Source organism: Coptis chinensis, chromosome 7 (genome assembly GCF_015680905.1).
Source record: "Coptis chinensis isolate HL-2020 chromosome 7, ASM1568090v1, whole genome shotgun sequence".
Classification (NCBI taxonomy): domain Eukaryota; kingdom Viridiplantae; phylum Streptophyta; class Magnoliopsida; order Ranunculales; family Ranunculaceae; genus Coptis; species Coptis chinensis.
In genome coordinates this window covers 32,050,183-32,076,238 of record NC_141462.1, presented here as the reverse complement: position 1 = coordinate 32,076,238, position 26,056 = coordinate 32,050,183, and the positions used below count along the sequence as shown (strand labels likewise).

The 26,056-nt window shown below is 36.1% G+C and overlaps 1 protein-coding gene across 1 annotated transcript; it reads right to left on the bottom strand.

The window, feature by feature from the left end:
- LOC147487146 (Pollen Ole e 1 allergen and extensin family protein) lies at positions 1-1,986 on the bottom strand. Its single transcript, XM_086573484.1, has 2 exons — positions 1,724-1,986; positions 1-421 (listed from the first exon to the last, which is right to left on the bottom strand). The coding sequence occupies exons 1-2, from the start codon at positions 1,887-1,889 to the stop codon at positions 90-92; spliced, it is 498 nt and encodes a 165-aa protein (XP_086429610.1). The 5' UTR covers positions 1,890-1,986; the 3' UTR covers positions 1-89.
- Between the last annotated feature and the right edge of the window lie 24,070 nt (positions 1,987-26,056).

Here is a 26,056-nt window from a genome sequence, read left to right as displayed (position 1 = left end):
TAAGAAAACAAATCTGGAGCTTTATTAAGTTTTCAAACTGCAAAATTGATCATTTAACCACATTCCATTCATTAACAGTAATTTCTTCTTTAATCGTCTAGTGATTCAGTGGTATCAGGCTCATCGCACATTGGCGTGGTGAAATAGAAAGGTCCTGTCGTGTATCTGATCAAACCACGGCTAATATGGGATGGCCAATTGAGCTTTACGCCCGACCGTCCACCTGCAAAGTTAGTGAGAAGTTTGCAGACAGTGTCAGGTGACGAAACAAGCCTCACTGAGCATAGAGTGGGTTCCAATTTCTTTCCATTGATGTATTTGTCCACGGTCAGATAAAAATCACCTAGTTCATCTGTTTCGTCACTCCCATAGTATATAACTCTGCCTCTTTTATCCATGCATGTTAGAGAGACCCTTCCACCTGCCATGCGTATGTAGTAAAATTTCTTTTTCCTTCAAATGCAACGCCAACATATAATTATACACTACTACTTTGCACACGTTTTTAAATTCAAAATATATACAGATTTTCACAGCCATGGCCAAATGTCCAAATGCAGCTCAAGTTTCTTGCAAAGTTGCAAGGGTGTGTTATTTGGCTCTTTGCAGTCCTCTGATCAAATTGAGAAATTAGAATAAATGTACTTTTCAATCCTCAGATTAGTGAGAAATCGTACGGTTTCGCATTGGTGCGCATAAAAGCGCCCCTCTCCCGTGGCGAAGCTAGGAATTTATTCCAGGATGAGCCGATTAGCACTACAAATTTTCAGCACAATTCAATTAGAGTGTACATGTATTTTTTTTACTTTTTTTCTTTAGTTTAATATTTGTCAAATTTTTATTTTAGTTTTTTTTTTTATGCAAAAAAACAATTGTATTGTTAGTTTAGTTTGTCAATTTTCAAATTCAAAATCATATTAAAGTTTACGTAACAAAAAATTTTAATTTGAAAGAACAATCGTAACTCACACCCAATATACTTCCTAAGGAGTAAACAAGATCATTAATTGCATAGGTTAGTTCATCAAATTGTTTGTTTTGTTAATTGATAAGGTGCATTTAAATGTCTCTACTCTTTTACTCTTTTTTTGCTCTTATTTTTTGTTGTTCTTTAGTCAAAATATAATGTCACATGGCCTATGATGGTTAGAGGAGCATGCAAACATTTATACGACAAACTTAGAGTAGCACTAGTGCACTACAATTTTTTCAGACATTTATACGACAAACTTAGAGTAGCACTAGTGCACTACAATTTTTTCAGTTGAAGTGTACGTGAAAGTGTGAAACGTTACAAATGCGTCAGGTTCAAGTCAAACAACTAATAAATTCCAAAATTATTTTTAAAACCTTAGCCTATCTAAATAGAGACACTTATGGTATTTTACTCTTTGTAGGCATAATTGACAATTCAAAGCATAATGCGTATGCTGAAGCCCTTAAGGAAAGTGAAAATTTACAAATTTTTTTTTGGTTTACCAATACTAATTGCTTTTTCTACCCAAACTCACGTGAGCAGGGCGTACTCTGCCCCCCCCCCCCCAATCCAAAATTATCAGGATTTGAAGTCCTTCAGTTGAGAAAATATAAGGATCCCCCCATCCAAAATTATCAGGATTTGAAGTCCTTCAGTTGAGAAAATATAAGGATAACACTAATACTAGCAATAATTGAGTTTACAAAAGCAAATTAGCAACAAGGGAAATGCTGGGAGAGAGTGTACCCTTAATGGGCTTAGTTCCATGCACCCATTCGTTCCAACCACCGGAACAATCTTGACAAAGAACCTTCCCTCCCACATGTATAGACTTTGGTTCCTCCTCCTGAGCTTCAGTGAAACAGATACAACCCAAAAGAAAAAATGCAACCATAACCGTCTTCATTACCATTTCTTTCTGTACCAATTACATTGTCAAATAACAACGGGATATATATATATATATCTTCGTCAAGGACTTGCTCACTTGTATGCGTGGAAGAGCACTACTTAGACGTGCATCTTATAAAAAAAAAGAAAAACTAAGACGTGCAATAATCCTCTTATTTTTAATATTTCTGACAACCTATTTTTATAGTCATAGATTATTGCCATTGTTCACAAAGTCTTATTTTTAAAATAACAAAGTTTTATGGAGTCCCCAAGTCTTGTTACAGGTTCCACTAGTACCCCGCACTTTTGAACTAGCACTAAGGTGAAGTGTTTTGGGGCTATTGGCTTAAACACGAATTCGAATAATTTATTATGCATTTCCAACAGTTTCTCCAAAACACGGTTTTACGTACTAGATTGAGATCAAATATATTCAAGCATACACGTTACAGTGATCACAGGATGAGAGTGTTTAATAATGTGTTTCAACTTTCAAGTCGGACCAACATAGTCTCTGGTCTAATATAAGGGGAGAACAGTGAAACGCAGTGCAAGAAACAGAGGCTCTAATTAATACCCACCAGAGTTTAGAAGTAGCAACTGCTGTTTTACAACATGAGCTGCTAGAATGAAAAGAGAAACAAAATGGCCGATGCAAGCTAAGTGCTACATGCAAAAGACTCGAACAATTGTCTGCCAAGTATTAGTACTAGTTCAAGGGAAAAGGCGGTACCTGTTCTAATATATACAGTTGTGATATCAGAGAAGAAGTGCATGTGTTAGAACATGTTGTGGAGAAGAATGTCAGAATATGTAGCACTATTTGTTGGGGAAAACGATACCAATCGATCCCCGTTAAAATAGTTTGTATATGAACACTCTAAGTTCCAATCAAAATCTAAATTTTCACTACAACCAACAACTACGTACAAACCTAAACTATGGAATTAACTATTACAAACAAACAATAGCAATGTAGAGTAAAAGCATAACACAATAAAACACAAGATATAACGTGGTTCGCCAATAATACCTACTTCCACAAGAGCAAATTTTTTATAAGAGTGGGAAGAAAAATTACAATCACTTCTCTCAAGTCTTTCCAACACTTACTAGATCTCTCTTCTACAATCTCTCTCCTTACAAGTTTTTTCTCTTTGCAAGGATTTTCTCTCAATTGTGATTGTTCTCAAAATTGGTTTTTCTCTATCTCTTGTTACGGGTCAAAAACCATAACTTCTTTTATATAGTGTGCTAAAATTTCGGTGAGCTATGAAATTTCAATTCATCTCGATTTATCTACAAATAATCGAAACTCTCTTCTTCTCACATGGTGAGGGACACCCAACAATCTCCCCCTCCCGAGCCATAAGGGGGATACATCCACACATTCCCAAATCAATAGGAGGAGTGTGCTACCAATCCAGTGGTAACATAACAAACATCAAATTTGCCCTAGACAAATTTTGGTCAATATATCCAACCCATTTTTGTCGGTATGAATCTTCTCAATGCACAATCGATTTTCTTCGAAAACTTTTATAATCCAATGATAACACAGATGTATGTGGTTGGATCTAGAATAAAAATTCGGATTCTTGCTCAAATATATGGCGCTCTGACTATCGCAAAGAACCGCAAATTGTTCCTGCTTTAGCCCTAGTTCATTGAAGAACCTCTCCATCCATATCATCTGTAGTGGAGAGGGCAACACATTTTTGCAATTTCGATTGTCATGAAACTGCTCCCCCTGTAAATGTAAGCAGATATCCGGAAGTGGACTTCATTGAGTCAATATCACTTGCCATTTTTGCATCTGTGTAGCTTTCAAGTAAGGTCTTACTCCCACCAAAACACAAAAATGCCTTGGAAGTGCCCTTAAGATATCTTAATATCCACTTAACACCTTCCTAATGCTCTTTACCCGAATTTGACAGAAATCGGCTTACAACACCAACGACGAAAACAATATTCGATCTTGTACACACCATTGCATACATCAAACTGCCTACTGCGGATGCATAAATAATATTTTGCATTTCTTTCTTCTCATGTTCACCCTTCGGACACTTACTTTTGGTGATGCGGAATTAGCCACCAAGCGGAAAACTCACCAACTTCGTTTGATCCATGTTGAATCTCTTCAACATCTTCTTAATATAGCTTTCTTAAGAAAGCCATAATTTCCCACTCTTTCTGTCACGAGTGATCCGCATACCAATTATCTGCTTTGCTTGACCCAAAATTTTCATCTCAATAGACTTACTCAAGTCTTTCTTCAACTTGGATATCTTGTTGATGTTTTGGCCAACTATCAACATATCATCCACATACAGCAAGAGCATTATGAACTCCCCATCTGGAAACTTCTAAACAAACACACAGTGATCGGAAGTAGACTTTTTATAGCTATGTTTCACCATAAACGACTCAAACTTCATATACCACTGTCTTGGTGCCTACTTCAAACCATACAAACTCTTTATCAGTTTACATACCAAATGCTCCTTGCCTTTGACCTCAAAACCTTATAGCTGGTCCATGTAGACATATTCCTTAAGATCACCATGAAGAAAAGTTGCCTTGACATCTAGTTACTCAACCTCTAGGTTTATACTTGCGGCCAAACCCAATACCACCCTGATAGAAGTCATCTTAACCATTGGAGAGAAAATTTTATCCAAGTCAATACATTTACTCTGACCGAATCTCTTCACAACAAGGCAATTTTTGTGCCTTGGATGTAGATTACTCTCTTCATGCTTAACTTTGAAAACCCACTTGTTCTTGAGAACTTTTATTCCTTTCGGTTTCTCAACTAAATTATAGGTGTGGATTTTATGCAAAGAACCTATCTCATTTTGCATAGCCTTCAACCACTTCTCTTTATTTGTACCTTCAAGAGTCTCTTGATAGTTATATGTTCTCCACCATCGGATAGTAATACATACATATGTGGTGGGTACCTAGTTGAAGTTTGTCTTTCTCTCTCGGATCTCCTCATCTCATCTTCTTGTGGCTCAGGAGGATGCACTTCTACTTATTCAGGCGGTGGCTCATGCACATCTTTTGCATCTTCTATCTCAATAGGTTCAATCTCATCATGAATAATAGGATCATCATCATGAGCATCAAACCCATGCTTCTCTGCATTCTCAATGGCATATGTCGCTTGTTCCATTGCAGGAACTTCTGGTTCTAAGTCAACGAGGTCATCAACAAAAACTTCTAGTTTCTCACCATTCTCAAAGTCCTATATTACCTGATCATCCAAGAACACAATATCTCAACTTCGGATTACCTTTTTGTTAATCAGATCATAAAGTTTGTAACCAAACTTCTTGTCCCTATACCCAAGAAAAATGCATTGCTTGACTTTGTTATCAAATTTGGACCTCTCATCCTTGAAAATATGAACGAATGTTCTGCACCCAAATACCCTCAAGTATCCATAATAAACATCTCTGCCTGACCATACTCTCTCTGAATAATCTCTATTCAGAGGCTTTGAAGGTGAAATATTGATCACATGTACGGCTGTACGCATTGCTTCTACCCAGTAACTCTTTGGTAACTTGGAGTGGGACAACATGCATCTTATTCTCTTTACAATGGTATAATTCATCCTCTCGGCTATACTATTGTGTTACGGTGTCGTGGGCACTGTCTGCTCATAATGAATCTCATGACTCTTGCAATACTCCTCAAACGGCCCAATATACTTGATTATACTCTAAATGTGTGTTTTATTACCTTTACAATGCTTCAAATATGTCCTTATTATGCTTAATAAATAGTCAACTCGTAGTTTTTGCTACCTTTTGTAGGTTACATGCCTTTTCATACCACTTATCGTAAAATATGCATTTTAGCGCCAAAACGAGCTCTATTAATGCTTGTTATGAATACTCTAGTTTATAAGAGAAAATGTTGAAAAGTCAAAGTCAAGGTCAAAGTTAGCGATCAAGGACCCAAACTCAGAAGACTAAAACTTATGGCCTTGTCTCAAAAGTAGACTTATTTAACCAAAACTTGCTCAAGAAAAAAAACCAAAAGAAAAACCAAAAAATATAAAACATAAAGGAAAAGCAAACTCATGAGGTGTCTTGCATCTAAGAAAAAACATAAAGCAAACTCATGAGGTTGCTTGAATCGGAAGGAAAATCTATAACTTGGAAAAGGTGATGTAGTATATAAACCAAAAAGTGAGATTGCATCTAAGAAAAAACATAAAACAAACTCATGAGGTTGCTTGAATCGGAAGGCAAATCTATAACTTGGAAAAGGTGATGTAGTATATAAACCAAAAAGTGAGAGGAGAGAGAGCACCAAGAATTAATCTGCAGACATGTAGGAGTAGTGTAAAATTTTAATTCAAGTACTTTACTTTTCAATTAATTTGCTTTATTTCCATTTTTTTGTTATCAAGTTCTTCAATCTAATTTGTTATTCAAGCTTTTCAATCTTGTTTCTTTTATCATTCTCTACAAGTCTTATTCATTCAATCATTGCAATCAAGTTATTTCTTTTCATCTCAAGCTTTTAAATCTTGTTTTCATTTACATGCTTTCAAACCCAATCATTAAGTAAGTAGAGTGACACTATAAACCTAACAAACTACCTTCCTCTCTTCATCAAAACTCTCCATTCTCAAAACACAACTCTCCATGGTGAATCTCTACTTCCCACTCAAATCTACTTCATCAGTACTCTTCCCCATTATCTGAACGAATACACTTCAAAGGCTTTCCGGTCTCTCTTTCCACCATACTATAGAAAATCTTGAACACACTGAGAACCTCATATTTGGTTTTCAAACAATATGTCCATACATTACTTGAAGCATCATCAATGAAAGTAAATAAGTATACAGCTTCCCTGTAGGACTTCACTTTTATGGGACCACATAAATCTGAGTGTACCAGCTCAAGAATATTCTCTTTGCGGTAAGAGGGAGATCTTTGGAAAGATACTCTATGCTGTTTTCCAACTAAATGAAGTTATTGTAGTGGTTGAGTTATTGTGGGTTGTCATTGTTCATCTTAAATCTTATGTTGGAGAGAATGGTTTGATGGCTAAAAACAAAAACTTATCTAAAACTTCTCATTTTCATGTTTCTAATCTCTAAAAGGGATTGAAAACAAGTTGTTTAAAGTGCTAGGAAGATAAAAACATTGAAAGTTGATTGTTTTGAATTAAAAACTTGAAATAACAAGAGAAGAAAAAAAAATAACTTGGTTAACAAGTCATGCACACTCATTTGATTGATTCAAATGAGTGTAACATGCTTCTATTGATTGAAATGACAAAAAGGAAGTGTAGAAAACAAGTTGTTTTATAACAAAATTGAAGGACAAGTATTTAAATGTAAGGAAAGACTTTAAAGTAAAGAAAGCATAAATCTTGAATAATGGAAAATAGCAAAACAAGAAATAAAACTTGAAATAAAATAAATCTATCTATTCTTTACTTCTAGTTATTTCCTAAAAGCATGAGTAATGATCTCAACCCTTGGTTTGTCAAGCCAAGAATTGAATAATGATTTCCATCTACACTTTTTGTTTATATACCCCTACTTTTACATTTACATATTTGCCCTCCTCCTCTAGATGTAGGACACCTCTTACAATTGTTTTTGCTTTATACTTTATCTTTTCTTCTTGAGCAAGCAAGAGAAATTTAAGAACACTTTTGAGATAAGGACATCATCTTCAGTCTTTTGAGCTAAGGACATAATCTTCAGACTTTTGGGTTTGAGACCTTAACCGTTGACTTTGACCTTGACTTTTCAGCACTTTATCATATAAGCTCGAGTCTTCCTAATAAGCATCATTAATAGAGCTCCATTTGGCGCTACAGTGCATCTTTTACGATAAGTAGTCTGAAATGGCTTATAACCTGCAAATGAAAGTAAAAGGTATGAGTTGTCTATTTATTATGGATAAGAATATCTGTAATGCAATAATGTAAGGGGATAAAAATGCACATGGGGTCTAATCACTAAACAATGAGTACATCTATTTAAATATGTACCTTTGATGTTTGACAACACATTTTGCTTGGCAAGAACGTCCATGTCGTTCTCTCCCATATAACACAATCTCTTATGTTATAGTTCGGTAGAAGCTTTTTCTTGTGCCACAATTAACTCTATTTTATGCAAACTAGTTTGTGTCTTATAAAACGAACAACACTTCTTCTTTTTGGCTACCACAAGAGAACCTCTGCTTAGTTTCCATACCCCATTATCAAACGAGCTCTATAAACCATCATCATCTAACTTTTCAGCGGAAAAATTAGGCTTAGTCGAAGATCGGGGACATGTCTTACATCCTTGAATGTCAAGGTGTAACCGGCACTAGCTTTCACATGAACATCACCAATCCCTGTAATCATCAAGACTCCATTATTACCCATCTTCACCTTTCCAAAATCACCACAATTGTCGGTAGTGAAGAAACTCTTATGCGGTGTGACGTAATAGGACGCTCCGATATCTACCACCCACTTTGTATCCTGACATGAGGTACTAACATAACACTTACCACAATATGACACAATTCCTAATAGATCATCATCTGAAACTACTGCTGTAATATCTCGGCTTATGCTTCCATTCCTCTTTACCATGTCTTCGTGTACACAGTTATTTTTCTCATCCCTCTTTAATGATCTACACTTATACTTGAAATGACCATTGGTGGCATAGTAGTAACATTGTCTCTCTTTCTTAGAAGTTCTAGATTCACCCCTAGATTTACTTCTGTCATCACCTCTAAAATGAGGTGGTTTTCTACTCCGTGAACCCCCTTCTTGTCTGCTCATTCAACAATACACCGGTAACCATTTCCATTGAAATGATTCCATCCTTAGCGCTCCACTAAGAGAAACTGCCAAAGTCTCCCAACTATCGAGTAGAGAGTTTAATAGTAACAAAGCCTCAACTTCATAACCCATATCACTATTCATCAAATGTAACTGATTGATGGTATTATATACCTCATTAAGATGCTCAGACATTGAAGAACCTTCTTTGTACTTCGAGTTAACAATTGCAAACTTCTTAATGAGTAACACTTTGTCTTCGACAGACTTCTTCTCATAGAGGTCTTTGAGTTTCTTCCACAAGCTAAAAGTAGTAGTCTCTTGAGATACATTATCGTCAATCCACTATTGAATGTACCCAATGGTTTTCTATCAAACTTGCTCTACTCGACCCGGATACTTCATCCAGTTTTACTCTTTCATTCTCAATGGGTTGTACCAAATTCTTGCAATAAAGCAAGTCTTCCATCTTGGTTGTCCAAATGGTGTAGTTACTTCTACTTAAACCAGTTATACAAGTGTTTATAGAATGATCCATCTCAACAAACTATTTCAACTCAAACCTCCTCTTAAGAATTTAATCGAACACCTTTCGAGCAAGATTTGGAATAACAACCTTTGTGATGTATCTAACCACGACTCTGATACCATATGTTGGGGAAAATGATACCAATCAATCCCTGCTAAGATAGCTTGTATATGGACACTCTAAGTTCCAATAAAAAAACCTAAGCTATGGAATTAACTATCACAATTACAAGCAGTAGCAATGTAGAGTAAAAACATATCACAATGAAACACAAGATATAACGTGGTTCGGCCAATGATGCCTACTTCCACAAGAGCAAATCTTTTATAAGAGTGGGAAAGAAAATTACAATCACTCCTCTCAAGTCTCTCTAACATTTACTAGATCTCTTTTCTACAATCTCTCTCCTTATAAGTTTTTTTCTCTTTGCAAGGGTTTTCTCTTAATTTTGGTTGCTCTCAAAATTGGTTTCTCTCTCTCTCTTGTTATGTTATAGGTCAAAAACCCTAACTTCTTTTATACAGTGTGCTGAAATTTTGGTGAGCCACGAAATTTCAGTTCATCTCGGTTTATCTACAAAAAACTGAAACTCTCTTCACACCCAACACTTCTCCTGATACCATGACTGTATATGTTACAATATGTAGTGGAGAAAACTGATAAGCAAAACTTTGTACCGTTGATGAACAAGGTAAGCGAATGAACCATTTCGATCCAAACACCTAGTACAGTGTTTAAAGAACCATCTGGTAAGTATAAATCACCTACACCTTGGTTCTTCCTTAGAAGCTTCCCTGGTACAAAAACAATCAACCAGAAGACGTGCAAGTATGCAATCATAATGCACCCATAAGGTTATAACCATTTTCAGTACCAGTGGCATCACTTATGTCCCCATATCACAAACACATAAAGCCTTCCAAAGAGATAACATCTACAGGAAAGTTCGATCACAATGGAACCGAGTGAAGCATAAAACTAACATTATTCTCACAAGCACTTGGAGGGAATTAAACTTTGTTGCCGACTAGTGTGCTAAGAGAGGAGCAACGCTGCCTAAAGGAGGGAATCAATGGTTTGTCGAACAGGCCTACTTTTGTGCACATGGTGGAAAGCCCTCATTCGACATATTTCAGAGTTCTGTTTTGAACTCTTGTAATGTTGGAGAGCCTACTCAAGGTTCTTACCAGCACACAATGTAACATTATTTCATTTTTGCTATCAATAAAACCAATTACCCTTAGCAAAATAAAAACAAGCACATACAATAGAACATATACATGCAGATGAGGGACAAAGATTTTGGTCAAGGATGCACACGACTCGTGATAGAAACAACACCACTTAGTTGTTGGGGATGATTTACTTAAACCGTTGATTCTTCTAACACTTTCTCCAGAGTATTAGATATCAAGATGAAAGCAGATCTGAACCATCAGACAAACTTTAATATTATAATGCAGGTTCAGTCACTTCAATACTGAGGTTGTTACAGGTTAAGGTATCATCTTACTTGAAAATAATTGTTAATGTGTCCATCTTTGTTGGCGTTTTGGTTTACGGCTCCTCCTTATTTGTTCACTCACTATCTACGATACACCTGTACTCATATCCACTATTCTGTAAGAATGAATGAGCTCGGCTGACACACTTTTTTTTATCCATTTGTACAAGTGCAGGAGCTATTCAAGATTGTTTGGAGGTGCTCGGAGCAAAAATTAAGCTTTTGCATGGTAAAGTATTAAATTGAAAGCAGGCAGAATGCACTTACAAGCAACTCCCTTTCAAGAATCCATGACCCTTTTTCCTGGTCAAATCTTAAAGGTATGAATGTATCCTCTAGAAAATGGCTTTGTCAAACTCAAAGGCATTGATAAATGTAAAAACTATCATTTACTCCTACTTAACTAGTTAAACTTAAACAAAAGTAAATAATAATAATTTACTCTAAACTATCAAAGTTATCTACTCTTTTGAATCATGCAATAAATGGAGTAGAGAATTCGTTCCACTCCTATTCCTTTAAATGTAAGTTTCCGCTAGTTTAATCGATACTAACAAAACAGAATGAGAGTAATGAATTGAATTACACTAATATGGCAATTGAACTTAAATAATATGTTTAACTTATACTATGATAATAGAATATTGAAATGTGAATATGGATAAGGGATTAGGGAGATTTGAATCCACTTGATGTATTCTTAATATGCTAGTGTAGATTATTGCAGTTCTAATCAAATAAGATTAAGTGTTGATCCCTAATTACTCATGGCAATCTCTGCCAACTAATAATTAGCATGTGAGGAAGTCCAACTCATTCTCATGGCGAATCAACTATCCTTCTAGAGTGAAACTCTTAACAAGCAATAATTCTAACTAACATGTCAAGTCTTCATCAAGCTTCATCAAACCCCTCTAATGGAGGTTTAGTTAGATGTCATTAGACTATCATAAACAGATATATAAGAAGGAGACATAATGAAGAACAATAATGAACTTTTATTAATCTAATGAATTCTGAAGAACAATGATTAACTAAGGTTTAAACTAATAACTAAGTCTAAATCCTAACTATTTATCTCTAATTAATTATATCTATCTAAGTCTAAGTATATCCAGAGTTATTCCTTAGTCCTCTTTATATAAGAGAGGTTAGGTCTACATTTTCATGCATGGGCTTTGGAGCTATGTTTTGGGCCCTTAAATCAAGCCCAAAACCTAACTACATAAGTCCAAAAAGGGTTTCTCTGCTAAAAATTACTGTAATAGCATTTTCGTCCACTTTTGCTCTTCTTATTGGATCAAGACCTAGATCGCTAGAAATCTCTTTCTGAGCCGGTCGTTTTGACATATAATAGGTCTAATTCCGAGGTCTAAGTCCAAAGATACGGCCTACGAAAGTTTTGTTGACTTTTCTACTCTATTTACGTCAAGTCAGACTTTTTGACTTTTCAAATTTTGACCGGGATTTAAAAAGGTTTTTTCTCCTTGAATCTTAGCCTTTAATCATAGAACTTCTTAGCAACCAACCTTTGCTCCTTTATCTCGCAAAAGTGATATATTTCTTCACATATTTGACTCCAATGCCTGAAATACATAAACGCACGTAAACAGTACTAACTCATATTTATTATACACATAATTAGTCTAAATGTAATGATATTAATGGGTTAGAACTACAGTTTTGGGCTCTTATCAGGCATCCTCTAGAAAATGTCTTGAGAATAGTATTCATAGATAACTCAAAAAAATCCACAGTTGTACCCTTTAAATGTAATACCAAAGAACAACTACTAACTACACATTTTTTGACTGACGACAAATCAATGTAATTTTTACCTATGAAAGGATAAACATTATGATTTAAGAGTACATCAAACCAAGTCGATGGATTTTCAAATTAAGTACAAAATTTAGTGTTGCTATTCATTTCAAGGCATTAGAAATAGAAGCCAAGTCGCTAAGCCACACCTTTCATTTTTCTTCCTCCAAGCTTGAATATTCACACCAACTATTTAATAGGTAATATAGTTTGGTTTTATGAGATGCTATGCATGTCCTTAGCAAGTGCGAAAATTGGGGATGTTCATTTTGAAATGGTAACAACAGAAAAACTCTGTAAAAGACATGTTAGAACATTTAAAAGGTAGACATCAGATTATATAAATTTACAATGACATTGCAAAATGATCATGCAATTTTTCGAACAAACTCTTCATAACAAAACAAGTACATGTTGGCATAAACGACTTCAGAAAATTAATTTGGCTAGCAAATTTCTATTTATTATGAGTATACATGTTTTTTCCAGCTAATAAATTCTAGCTGAATAGCTCAACTCGTTGCAATACTTTAATAATAACACAAAAAACACATTTGTATTTGTTATTTGCAATCAAAATGAAGGTTATGGAGGACTACAACAAAATTTTAATGATAACATAATAAACACATTTGTATTTGTTTCAGCTGAAGACATAATCAAAGGGTTTCTCACTGAACTACCTGTAAACGAGATAAAAATGTAAGGTTAGTTAGTGTTACCCCCCACTAGATGAGCCAATTAGGATTCCCCCCACTAGATGGACCAAAAAATAACAATAATAATAATAATAATAATAATAATAAAAAATGGTTGGGGAGGGAGAGACCCTAATTTCCCCATGGGAGGAAATCCTAATTGACTCATCTAGTGAGTGGGTAATACTAGCTAATCCAAAAAGGTACACCCACACAAATTCAGCGTGGTATCTATTCAAATCTTCTCAACCACAAGTCCACGACTTCCCTATTAGGAATAAGTATACTGCTATTGTTAAGCTTGCCTATCATGAGAACTCTGTGGACTATGGTTGTCCAACAAAAGAAAGTTATAGAGTAAAGACTGCAAGGAAATCCACCTGATGCAATTAATTGATCAATTAATCTGTCTTCCAATATCCTTTTCGCTAGATTAAAATATTTATGAAATTAAGAAGATGATCTGAGGACTTTCGTTAAATTGCTATTCTTATCATCCAATTGGTCAAATTAGGGAAGCAAAAAATGATACATATCTACATTTAAAGTTTGCTTTTGAAAAATTAAAATATACAAAATAGAGTGAATACATCAATTTCATACTTTACGTTCCACACCCAACAAAACAACACAGATAATTTTTCTGATAGTGTATTCACATACAATGCATCTTAATAAGTCAATAAGAAGGAGCCCATACAGAGGTGTAAACAGAATGTTATAGTAATTATCATTATATATAATCATCCTTGTTGTTGTTTTATTATTTGTTAACTTTTAGCAGACTTCAGTAACATTACCTGTCCCTATCCAATATCAAGCGCAGAAATTTCAACTGAGGAGCAATTGCTACCATCCCACTTCAAGAAATCAAGGTGACTGAGCCTCTTGGAAGGCTTGTCAGCTTCCTAAGAGATTATAAGCCACTCAAATGTGAATAGCTAATTAAAATTCACAAAGTCTAATCCATACAACAACAAAGATGAGAAAATAAACTAGAATAACTGCATAGTAGTGGTCGTAAGTGTAACAGGGGCTAGTTTTTACCCAAGCTACAAAGAAATCGAGTGAAGTCATGTATCGAATCACCCTCAGATGAGTACCCAAACATAAACTAACAACTATCACACACCACTTATAATATGACTACTAAAACTTCAAGTCATAATGATGGAGGTCCCAAAATATAAAAGGTGCATGAGTATAAATAAAACAAAGTCAGCTACTAAACAGCCATAACACCATCAAGATAAATGTTTCTTTGTCATGTTTTTGATAATATAGCGAGATAAACGTTGATGGGGTGCTCACAGATCAAATAATCAGAGCACACAATGGCGCAAACACTCTCAGTAGGAAAACATTAATTCCATGAAATAAGACTAAGCCTTTCTAAACATTCGACGGACCTTACACCAATACCAAAGAGACTTGGATAGTTGTTTAAGTTGAATCATAGTGAAATTAGGTGTTTATTTATCTATTTAAAGGTATCATTGTAATGAGTTTTCCTCAAGATGTTTATTAATTTCAATAAGAATTCGGTGGTTTGTGATCTCTAATCAAATGGTCATTAAATGGTTTGATCTCTAATTCAAAATATCAATTTAGGGTTATTCAATTTATTGGTTAAGAATTGGTGGCAGATGGTGATGCTAGTGCGCCAACAACGACATGTCGGTAGTTAGACATATGACTAAATTTATAAGGAAACAAAATAGTAAATTAAATTAATCGTTGTTGATTAGTTTATAATTGCACTAATATTGTCATGATACACGAAAATGATATAGGAAAAGAAATAAATGACTTACTTCCACTATAAGACGCTCCAAAGACAATATCTGGACCAGATTTGACTGATAAGCTTTTCTTTATTTGCAAATAGCTTATGCATAATCTGATAATATTGTTAAGCTGAACTGAAGTACTAGCCAAGAGTTTTTGCATTCTCAAAACCTTATCCTTCGGCCAAAACGGGATTGATTCACCATAGTAGCGGTGTTGTAAATACAATTTCCATTAATATGATGTCAATTTTTTACTTTTTGTCTAAGCAATGGGAGCCAACCAAGCACAATGTCCCATATTTTTTGTGTTTTTACTTTAGATGAAAATCACAAGGATTTTGTCAGCGCAATCCATAGAAAAAATGGGGTGTCTTCGATCTCCTTAGAACAATGACATACACAATTATTTTGTTTTTAAGGAGTAAATACAATAAAAATAAAAAAATAAAATAAAAGAAGAAACAATATAATATATCCTTAATTAGAACTGTTAAGGCCAGGCATTTGTGCCATTTACCTCTATAGCTACCATAAGACCACTGAATCGAGTCGTAAACCAAATATCTATTACTATACAATCGTCAATGGTCCCAGGCAGTTTAACAAACATTGGATCGGAGCACCAAAACTAGCACTACCCCAGTATGTAAAGTTGACGATGTAATTCTTTTGGAATGTGATATAACTATCCGGTCTGTAGTAAGTAGTAACACATTTATGAAGAAATTATGATACATAAATTTTGACTTACTTTCGCCATATGATTCACCAACGACATTAACAAGACAACTTTATGCTAGTAAGTATGTCTACACATGCAAAATAACTTCTGCGTAATCTGTTATGGCTTAAGCTGAGCTGAAGTACCCAAGGGTGCTAGCATTCTGAAAAGCCATTTTCTTGGACCCAGATCGATTCCCTATATTAAAGGTGTTGTACATATAAAGGGTGACTCAGCTTATAATCCGAGTAATACTTATAACAATAACTAACAAGTGAGCCAAATATGTAAATCTTTAAAGGTCAACATTACTGTTGATTACTTACCTCTATTAATACCATTAGACCATTGAATCATTTGGGTAAACTGTCACACCCCGAATTTCGACAGAATTTGGAAAAACATTATTTGTTCCCGACTCTTCGATCTCCGAGGTGTGACGCACTCTCCACTTCCAAAAACCCATAAACAATTTAAATATGCGGATAATTAAAAACCAATAAAAATTTTAACTTAAACAAAAGTCATCTTCATTACAAAAATTAACAAATGAAAATGCAAATAACTTTATCTCAACAGAAAATCTATATCACCTCAAAGGAAAACAAAGCCTATCTTGAAATGCATGCTAACGGAAACCACAAGCAGCAACCAACCTTCTTCAACACTAAACCTGTCAAGACTTATCAACTGTGTTCATTTAATAAACACACCCAATAAGCAAACATGCAAATCGGGTCAGCATTATAAAAATGCTGGTGTGAGTAGCTCTAAAATACAACATATAATTATACATATATATACACAATCCCTACGGCAGTTAGTTCCTCCACCGAGGCGCCTTAACTTTTAACGACTAATAAAACATCCTTAAGTACAATAAGTAAGGCAGATAGTTCCTCCACTGAGGTGCCTTAACTTCCCACTAACCACACCACAAACTATACGCATCATAAATAAGGCATGTAGTTCCTCCATCGAGGCGCCTTAGGTTCTAACTAAACCAATAACCAACATATTACCATAATTATATTATTTAAGGCTTTCTTTGCATGTCCCTAAAATCACGTTGTATCTATGTCTTACCTAGTTTCCTTGGCTACCACAATCGCTACCCAACGCCGAACATGTACATCCACATGCCTCCCCTTACATAATGTACCACTCGCGGCGACTACCCCCGAGCGGGATGCCGCACACCAGGTAACCCTCACACGAAAGCCATTATGTAAGTAATGCCACTATTCGGCATAAAATATCGCGCGTTCTCATTCTATTTTGCGAACGGAATAATCAAGCCACTATTCGGCTACGCCAGAAGGGCCATTCAGATTCACTAAAACGCCAGAAGGGCCAATCACATTACTTACGCCCGAAGGCCATTCAGCTTTCACTGAAACGCCAGAAGGGCCAATCATATCACATACGCCCACACAGGGTAAATCACATGAGTTGTGGTAGTCAGGTTCTAGGATTTTCGTTACGTAATTTATTCAGGTGTCATTCATTTATGACTCATAATAATTCCACTATATCACGTGCATGTCAATTACCTTATTGCACTACGCCACAATATTTAGAAATATCTCAATATATCTCATAATTATTTCATTCTATCACGTGCCAATATATTATTGCACTACGCCACACTCCCGTGGGAAAATATTCACCAATACTATACTACATCATAGTAGCATCTCACATATATAATAATAGAGTGTTTATATAAATCTATGACTCCAAAACTATTGCATTCAATATATATATCCACATATTACATAGTGTCACAATATCAACGTCAAATCTTAATTAGATAATGACCACCAAATTTATACAAGCTTCCACAGTATTTTAACATTTGATTTGTCCATACAATTTACAATATAAAATGTAGCACAATTAAACAGTCCACAGTCCGCAATCAAAGCCCAATATATATATGCTTTACACACTACTCACGTCAAATTTTAATTAGATAATAACAAACAACGTTATATAATTTCCGATAATATTTTATTACTATATTTGTCTATATTCTTAAATATGATAAAAAAACTGGAAAAGTCAACATTCCACAGTCAACGGTCAAAGGTCAAAGTCAAAATCAACGGTCAACGGTCAAAGTCAAAGTCAACACGTCATGGTCAAAGTCAAAGTCAACATGTCATGGTCAAAGTCAACATGCCATGGTCAAAGTCAACCATCAATGGTCAAAGTTAAACTGTCGTTTCCATGTTCGACAAGTTCAGGGTCATAGCCATGGTTCATGGCTAAGGTCAATGTGCATGGCTCATGGGCTCATGACCAAGGTAATGGTTCGGACCCAACTGGCCAAGCCTAAACCTTAGAACCCAAAAGTCTCAAACATTGAAAGACCCAAAAAGATCTATTTTAAGTCCTATGGACTGGCCCATGCAATATTAGAAACTGGCCCAAAAACTTTAGATCGAATCGCCCAAAACACAACCGAAGTTCGGCCTAAAACTTTAAATTGAACCGGTCCACAAATTTAAAACAAAACACCGCCCAACATCAACTGAATCGCCCCAGTAGGCTAAAGCCAAATTAGTCTGGCCCCAAACAAAACAAGCTAGGGCCCAAGAACTTAAAACAAAACTGGCCCAACAACTAAACAAGCTAAGGCCCAAGCCTCAAGCCCAGACCGACCACAGTTCATCTTCTCCAACTGATCCTCCACCACCAGCCACCAAAACGCCGGCCACCACTAATCCCTTCTCCCTCATATCGGTTTGACTCATTGCAACAACCCTTACAACTTTGTCAAACACAAAAACTCAATTCTTAAATTTAACATCTCGACCAAAACTAGATCTGAGACAAAATTCGGCCACCATTAAAGCTTGTTTCAAGCTTCACTCGACCCTATTTACATCCCCCACACCCACACTACACTACCCCATCATCATCAAACCCAAACAACAATAATATCAACAAAAGCGTTCAAACCGTATTCTTATCAAGAGTGTTTGGTTTGGGAAAGCCGCCATTAACAAGTCTTGGGAGCTTCCACCAAGCTTCCCAAAGACCAATTCGACAAAATTTCATACTCTACACTACCCCACTTCAACCCATCATCACTCAACCAAATAAAACCAACCCAAAAACAGCCCAACCACTCAATTTGCCATTAGTCTTGACGAAGACCCGACCAAACTTCCACTAACACCAATCTTCAAACCAACAATAACCCACCCAAAACAAAACAACAAAATCTAAAGGCGATTAAGATTCATGGTCATACCTCCATGAACGCTGTTCATAGCTTCGACAGTCCACCCAATCAACTAACAAGGTTTAATATCTAACAGTTTCCAATAGTTTAACACTCCAGCCGATTTTACCAAAAACAACAAAACGCCAAATAAAAACAGGAAATTGAATAGTAATAACGGACAGAAACCTTAGATAGAGAAAATGTCCGTATACACCGATACACGGAAAACTGTAGATTTAGTGAAATAGTAAAAATAACTACTCACAATAATGAACAGCTCGACAAAATCCTCCTAGTCCGAGTCGTCGCGTTCCAACAGTCTAGCCAACGAGCTTTCACCTCCGCCTCCATTTTTATTATTTTTTTATTCTCCAAGAACCATATTCTCTATAACAATGTGTTTATAGACTTGGGTCTGAAACCCAAGCCCAACACAGACTCGGGCCTAAAAATCAGGCCCACATGTCCCGAGTCCTATCCAGCGAATTTTGAAAATAAATAATTAAATTAATTAATTAATAAATAAATATGTATTTTAAAAATACGGGCGTTACATAAACCATTAACGTTATATGTGTGATTACCATGTATATACATGCGACTCTGCTCCCAGATGTTCAAAGATTAGAGATCGAACTAGTGTTAACACCCCCCTAGTAGGTAGAGTTGACAATATATTTATGTTGGAAAGTCATGTAACTCTCAGACTTGTAGTTAAAATAGTCAAGTGTTTGCGTGCCGTCCTTAAGCAATGCCCGCCTCCTCCATCCCTGAGTTTAAAGCTGCCTATTCCTTTTCGAAACCTCCTATTTTAGTTTCTAACAACGTCAACAGTGAGGACTACAAGAACACGAATAGAGGTTAACAAACTACTAATAAGACTCTTTTTCTTCTTGACTGAAAGGTTTCGGGCTTTTACTTTCAAGTAGTTTTTTTGATAGTACAAAATATCTAAAAAATTCATATAAGGAAAACCTTCGGCATAGAATCCCCCGCTATGTTCCTTGGATTTGGACTTAGTCTTGGTATCATGAACCTTGTTGTAGACACACATATTAATTGTAAGGAGAGAGAAAAATAAACATAAAAGACTAATTACACCACTTCTCCTACAGTTCGCTACCTTTAGAATGAAAATAAAGTTGCAATTGAGTTTTAAGATTGTGTATAACTTTAAAAAAAATCAATAATAAATTTATAAGTTTTTGCACAAACTTCGTGGTAGAGATAGATAATGGATAGAAAATTGATTGTTTCAATATTAATTACCACTAGAAAACTCAATTATTCTCAACTTTAGATTATGTATAATCACATTCAAAAGTGAGTAACTTTGTACTTGTAAAATGTTAAATCTACAATCAAGAAAAAAAAATGATAAATGAATAATTGTGCGAAGCTTTCATTATGAACAGGGAAATATATTGTCTCTTTCAATTCAAGAATATATATAGTGGGATAAAAAAATGTTTCAATTAAAATCGAAGTTGATGCGATTAGCATACTTAATCATGATCCAATATCGTATGTCTTAGTGTTACAGTATCACCAACACGCTCGATCTCGACATGATACGATGTAACTCTTAAAAATTAAACTTAAATTTATTGTAAAAATTATCATCGTGATCTTGGCCAATTATAAAAACTAAGTCAACACAAGTATATTATCAAATAAGTAAAACATGCATGTTTAGAGATAAGTGAAAATGTATTGAAACTGTTAATATACTATATATAATATTTTGTTAATTCAATAATAGAGAAAATAAAAACATTTGACATCGTATAGATTCCTAAATATGTTTTTCTATGGATGGTTGAATGTGTATATGGACTAACATTAAACATATATAACATTGACAAAATGAATTTAAAAGGCTGGAACTTATTTGCTTACTTGTTGTAACTTGACCACATTGTAGACAACAATTTTAACAAATTGATCAATTGAGTTCAAAACATGTGAATACTAATGAATAATAGAGAGAAATATATATAAAAGGACACTTTAAGATTTTAGCAATGGCAAATGGGGCATAAGTGTCTGGTTAACCAAACTTAGCAGGCTCAAATTTTTCTATGGGCATCACCAATGAGGATGTGTAAAATACTTTCAGTGTAAGTTTACATATTTATATCTCTAACAATGAGAATGAATGTCTAGCCCGATAGAGTGATGGCTGACAGGAGTGACAGCTTATCATCTTTTTTTATTTTGACGTGGCAAAAAGAGTTGGGTTTTGCCGCTTGGCATATATAGAATATAAGATCCATTTTTGCTGCAATTTTTGCAATGCTTAGTTTGTTTATGGCCCAGTTAAAAATCTCCACGTGGCAATATTTACGGACCACACAAAGTTCATCCTGTTTCTCCACCCAGAAGTTGACTTTCTCCATTCTTAGTATTATACTACTATTGCTACTGTGCTATCCTAGCAAAAACAAACAAAACTAAAACAACCCAAAATAAGACAAAACAAATAAAGAGAGTTGAATAGAATATGTTTTAAATTTTTTATCAGTTGAATGAAAGTTGGTGATGAATTAGTAGAGATAAAATGTACAAAATTTTGGAGGAAGATTGTGAGTGTGATTTCATTTTGTATTGTTGGAACAATGATTTTAGTGTAATGTACTAGTTTATTAGCAGACTCCCATATAAACTACAGGTTCTAAAGCACTTGCTTTTCTTGCTCAATGGTATTTGACACAAGTGATCTGATAAAGCAAAAAGGGATATCCTATATCTATATCTAAGAAGTTCTCATGAATTGAAACACCCCATTAAAAAGTTTCATGTGCTAATCATTCCTTAACCTTGTGAAATGTCCTTTGGTCTAGCCTCTCTTCCTGTTCATGAGTAAGATATGTTTTTGACTCTTTCCCTTTGTCCCTTAACTTCTTCACTGAACACAGGAAAGACGCCCATGTAAACAAGAACATGCACAATATATTTGTCGATTATTTTCAAAGCCAAAGAGAATCCTAGTGTACATGTTGCATATGTGTATTTTATTTTTGTCTTATTTAAATTGGTTGTAAGATGGAGAACCATGGAAATGAAGTGCACATCGATGTTGGTGATGAAACAGTTCAAGAAATAGAAAATGGTGGTTTAAATGATTTTAATTGCAAGAGATGAGAGTTATGGGGATGATGAGCAATGCATTTCTATTTTAGGGATGTAGTTTGATACGAATGAAGATGCATATGCTTTTTACAATTTATATGCTCGGTCTACGGGGTTTAGTGTCCGAAAAAACCACTTGTTTAGAAGAAAGACTGATGATAAAGTTGATAATAGAGGTTTTTGTTGCTCTTTCGAGGGTGGTCAATACTATAAAAAGTGAACTCCAATTAAGAAATAGGTAAATTAATAATGATATTAATTAATCGGTAAATTAATAGATTTTTATAGATTTTAAAACTTTAATCTATAAATAATTATCTATGATGTTGTACTTGTGTGGACCCCTTTTTTATAGGTGCCACGTGGTAGCTTATGGACCCAAGTGCATCATCCTTGTGCACCCCGCTCATCAACATCTAAATTGTGCCTAGTACCTTATCAAGATGTGATTAAGAACCTGGATATGTGTTCATTAAGTATGTGATTAAGGAAACTAAAGAGATAAAAATGGAAGCATAAATCAAGGGATTTGGCCATAAAATATAGGAACCAATTCCTTATTCCCGAAAGGATAAGAGCCCCATTATAAAGAGAAGGAGACACTCTCAATACAAAAGAAAAGGCAACGCCATTCTCAAAGGAGGCCTTCTCAGCTCACACACTCTCAACCTGTACAGAGAAAGACCATCATTCTCAATTAAGGGAGATCTCAACTCTTATAACCAACTAGAAATCAAACACCATTAATGAAGATTAATATGGATGTATTCATCTTTTTTGGCTGAACCACGATAAAGTTCGTGCCATGTACTATTTATCTTTATTGTTGTTTTACGTATTATTTGTGGCGTTGTAGAGGTGTATATTTTGGGTTCAATGACTTGATGTTGTGTTTGATAGGGAATGGTTGCACTCTCTCTTGGGACAAGAGTTGCCTACGTATCAAGTTTTTTGGGTCAACTTGAATCAAGCCTTACATAGTTTATCTCTCTCTACTTATAGATGCTTGAGCTGACCTTCCTTATTTCCTCCATGCCGTTATCAAGTGTAGATCTACATTTTGTGCTATCTTGATGACTCGCCATTATTTCTGATGTTACAAAGTAAATGACTCATTGATTGGTGCGTTAACTGAGCTTCAAGATCGTGATGGATCATTTGCTTCCATATATGGCTGTGTTTGATACTTGAGACGATCTGAGTCTGGGTCATTGTTACGTCCTGGTGGTGCGGTACGAGCAGGTGGAGATACGACCTGTGTTGTGGACACGTGTGTTGTAGTGATATGAATGTAGAACGGAGGGTACTTACACAGCCCCCTTTGTTTTATTTATTCTTTGGACAGCTGTGGTGTGAAAAGAAAAGATAAAACAAAGCTTTTTAACATGTGTCCGATAGCTGGTTTGTTTGAATGGTTTTGAAAAATGTGCGGAAATAGTTGGATTTGATCTGTGGGCGAGTTATGATGGCTTTTGTGGGAAGACGAAACGTTTTGTCTTTTCTCTAGGTTTGGGCAACTGAGGGGTTTTGGTGTGCGAAGGTTTCTCATTTCCTCACTCTATCAACAGAGGAAAAAGTAGAGCGAACGAAAAAAAGAAAAAACTTTTCCAACCTTTCTTATCAAGTGCGTCTTCTTGAACCTAAAAAAAATTATCTTTTGTTTCTTTTGTTTTTGTAATGTCGATTACTAGCGATAGCTTGAGTGGGGAAGTGGAGATTGATCAGTGGAGAGAGAGAACGGTAAGTGATGGAGATGATGGTGTTAGAGTTCATAGTGAAGATGAGGTTTCATCGTCTTCCTCATTGGAGACGATGGTTGAGGAGGTGATACCTAGGTCGGTGGATTGTACAACTGCTTTGAGGGAGGAGTTTGGCTGGGTGGACTCCGACCTGACTGTATACGACCTAGGTGGAGAGAGGAATGTGTTTGGCTTGGATTATGTTCCTCGGGATGGGGGTGCTATGGTTTGTTATGGTCAACTGAAGGCTGGGATGAGGCTGCCGTTCTCACAGCTTACTGTGGAAGTTTTAAACTTTTATGGAAAAGCCCCTTGTCAGTTCATAGGGAATAGTTGGAGGGTTTTTCATATGTTGGATTTGTTGAATGAGAGGGGTTACAACATCTGTTTATCAGATGTGCTAGAGCATTTCTCTGTGAAGAGGTCGTCTGCAATGAACTTTAGTTTGCAGGTCGTGAAGGGGAAATTTGATATGATTGTGGGGGGTGAGTAAGGAAGATTAGGAGCGTAGGCCGTTATTAGTTGTGGGTAATTACAACCCCTCTGATTGGGAGTTGGATAACCGTACTATAACGTAGGATGGTAGGTTGTTATTTTATAGATCGTATTGTATGTATTATATTTGATATTTTGAACGTTCTGATAGCTTTGTTTTGTTTTTGCAGAGGTTACTATTCGTGGGCGCATGACAATCATTGGAGTTATAGAAAAGTTTGCTTGTTTGAGTTGGGAGGAGAAACGAGCTATCTTGGGGGAGATTGCGCATTACTTTAAGAAGCATGGAGGAGCGAAGATCAACCGAAAGAAGGTGGAGCAAAAGAAAAGGGCTCGCAAGCTTGTGTTTGACATCTCTGATTCTAGATCGGATACTGGGATGGAGAGAGAGAATCAAAGGAGAGCACCTGTTTCTGGAGTGAAAACGGCTGGAGGAGCTGCTGATAGCCATTCTACTTCTAGACGACCAGAAGGGGGTGACAGTGATAGAGCTAGTCGTGTTGGTGGGAGTGCTGGGGGAGGTGGTGATGCTCCTGCTCCCTTCCGGATGCCTCAGCTGAATAGGCGTTCTGAGGTGGGTGAGCCTGAGGGGGTGAAGATGACCCGAATTGAGTGCGAGGAACGACCTGGTATGATGGAATGTCATACTTTTTCATGTCGGGCTCCTTTGAAGAGGATGAATCTGAAGGAGTTGGCTGTTGATGTGGGTGGCTAATGCCCAGGGCAAGAAGAAAGCTAGTGAGGCTGAGCCAGCTGTCCAGAAGTGCAAGTGGTCGGGGAGTGCTGCCCCAGGTGACAATGCTACTGAGTTTGACGTCCTAGATAGGATGGTCACCTACTACGACCCAATGAGTGGGTTGACAAAGATAGTGAAGAATAGGGATTGTAGTTTCAAGTCTTCACTAGTTGCTGGAGGGCTACTGGAGAGTATTGCCTTGGATGGTGATAAGCACCAGTTGGAGCATATGAAGGATTTGGAGGTGAATCTGAAAGATATGGATCGCTCCATCTGCTTTGTAAGTGTCCCTCCGATCTGACTTTTGTTTCGTGATTTGGGTTGCTGCTTTAGTTTTTTACTTATTTTGTTGGTTTGTCAGGTTCTGGTCATGTATAGGAAGCTGAAGGAGATGACAACTATCTCCGACATGTACAAAAAGAAGTTGGATGCTTGTAAGGAGGCCTATGACAAGTTGCTGACTGTGCAAGAGGTGGAACGGGATGAAGTGTCGAGGCTGATGTCGCAGGTCGGGGATTTGGCTGGGAAGGTGGCTTTGTTGCAACCATCACTTGATGCTTCACGAGTGGAGGTTCAACATTGGATTAATAAGAGCAAACGAGCATAGGACGTTGTTGAACAAGCTCAAGCTGAATATAACGATCTGGTCTATCTGGTAGAGGGTGGGGATGTCTATGTTCTAGTCGATGACTACATGGAACTAGAACGTAAGTACAAAACCCTAAAGATATTTGTTGAAAGTAGGGCTGCAATAGTAACTATGGAAAGTATTGTTGCAGATGCTAGTAGATGATCTGATTTACCAACCAACTTGGGTGTTGCTCCTGCTACTCAATCCACGAAGATCTTTGCCGCCACGCGTCTTTGAATGCCGTGGTGATCCAAATAGTAGCTCATTGGTGAAGAGAGAGCGCCTGAACGGACCCCTTGAATGTGGAGAATCTTCCCTATGTTAAGTGAT

Excerpts from the sequence above, each read along its gene's own strand:
- LOC147487146 (XM_086573484.1), bottom strand. The coding sequence starts at position 1,889 with ATGGTAATGAAGACGGTTATGGTTGCATTTTTTCTTTTGGGTTGTATC. Across the intron at positions 422-1,723 it reads TGGAACTAAGCCCATTAAGG|GTGGAAGGGTCTCTCTAACA; the intron begins GTACACTCTCTC and ends TACGCATGGCAG.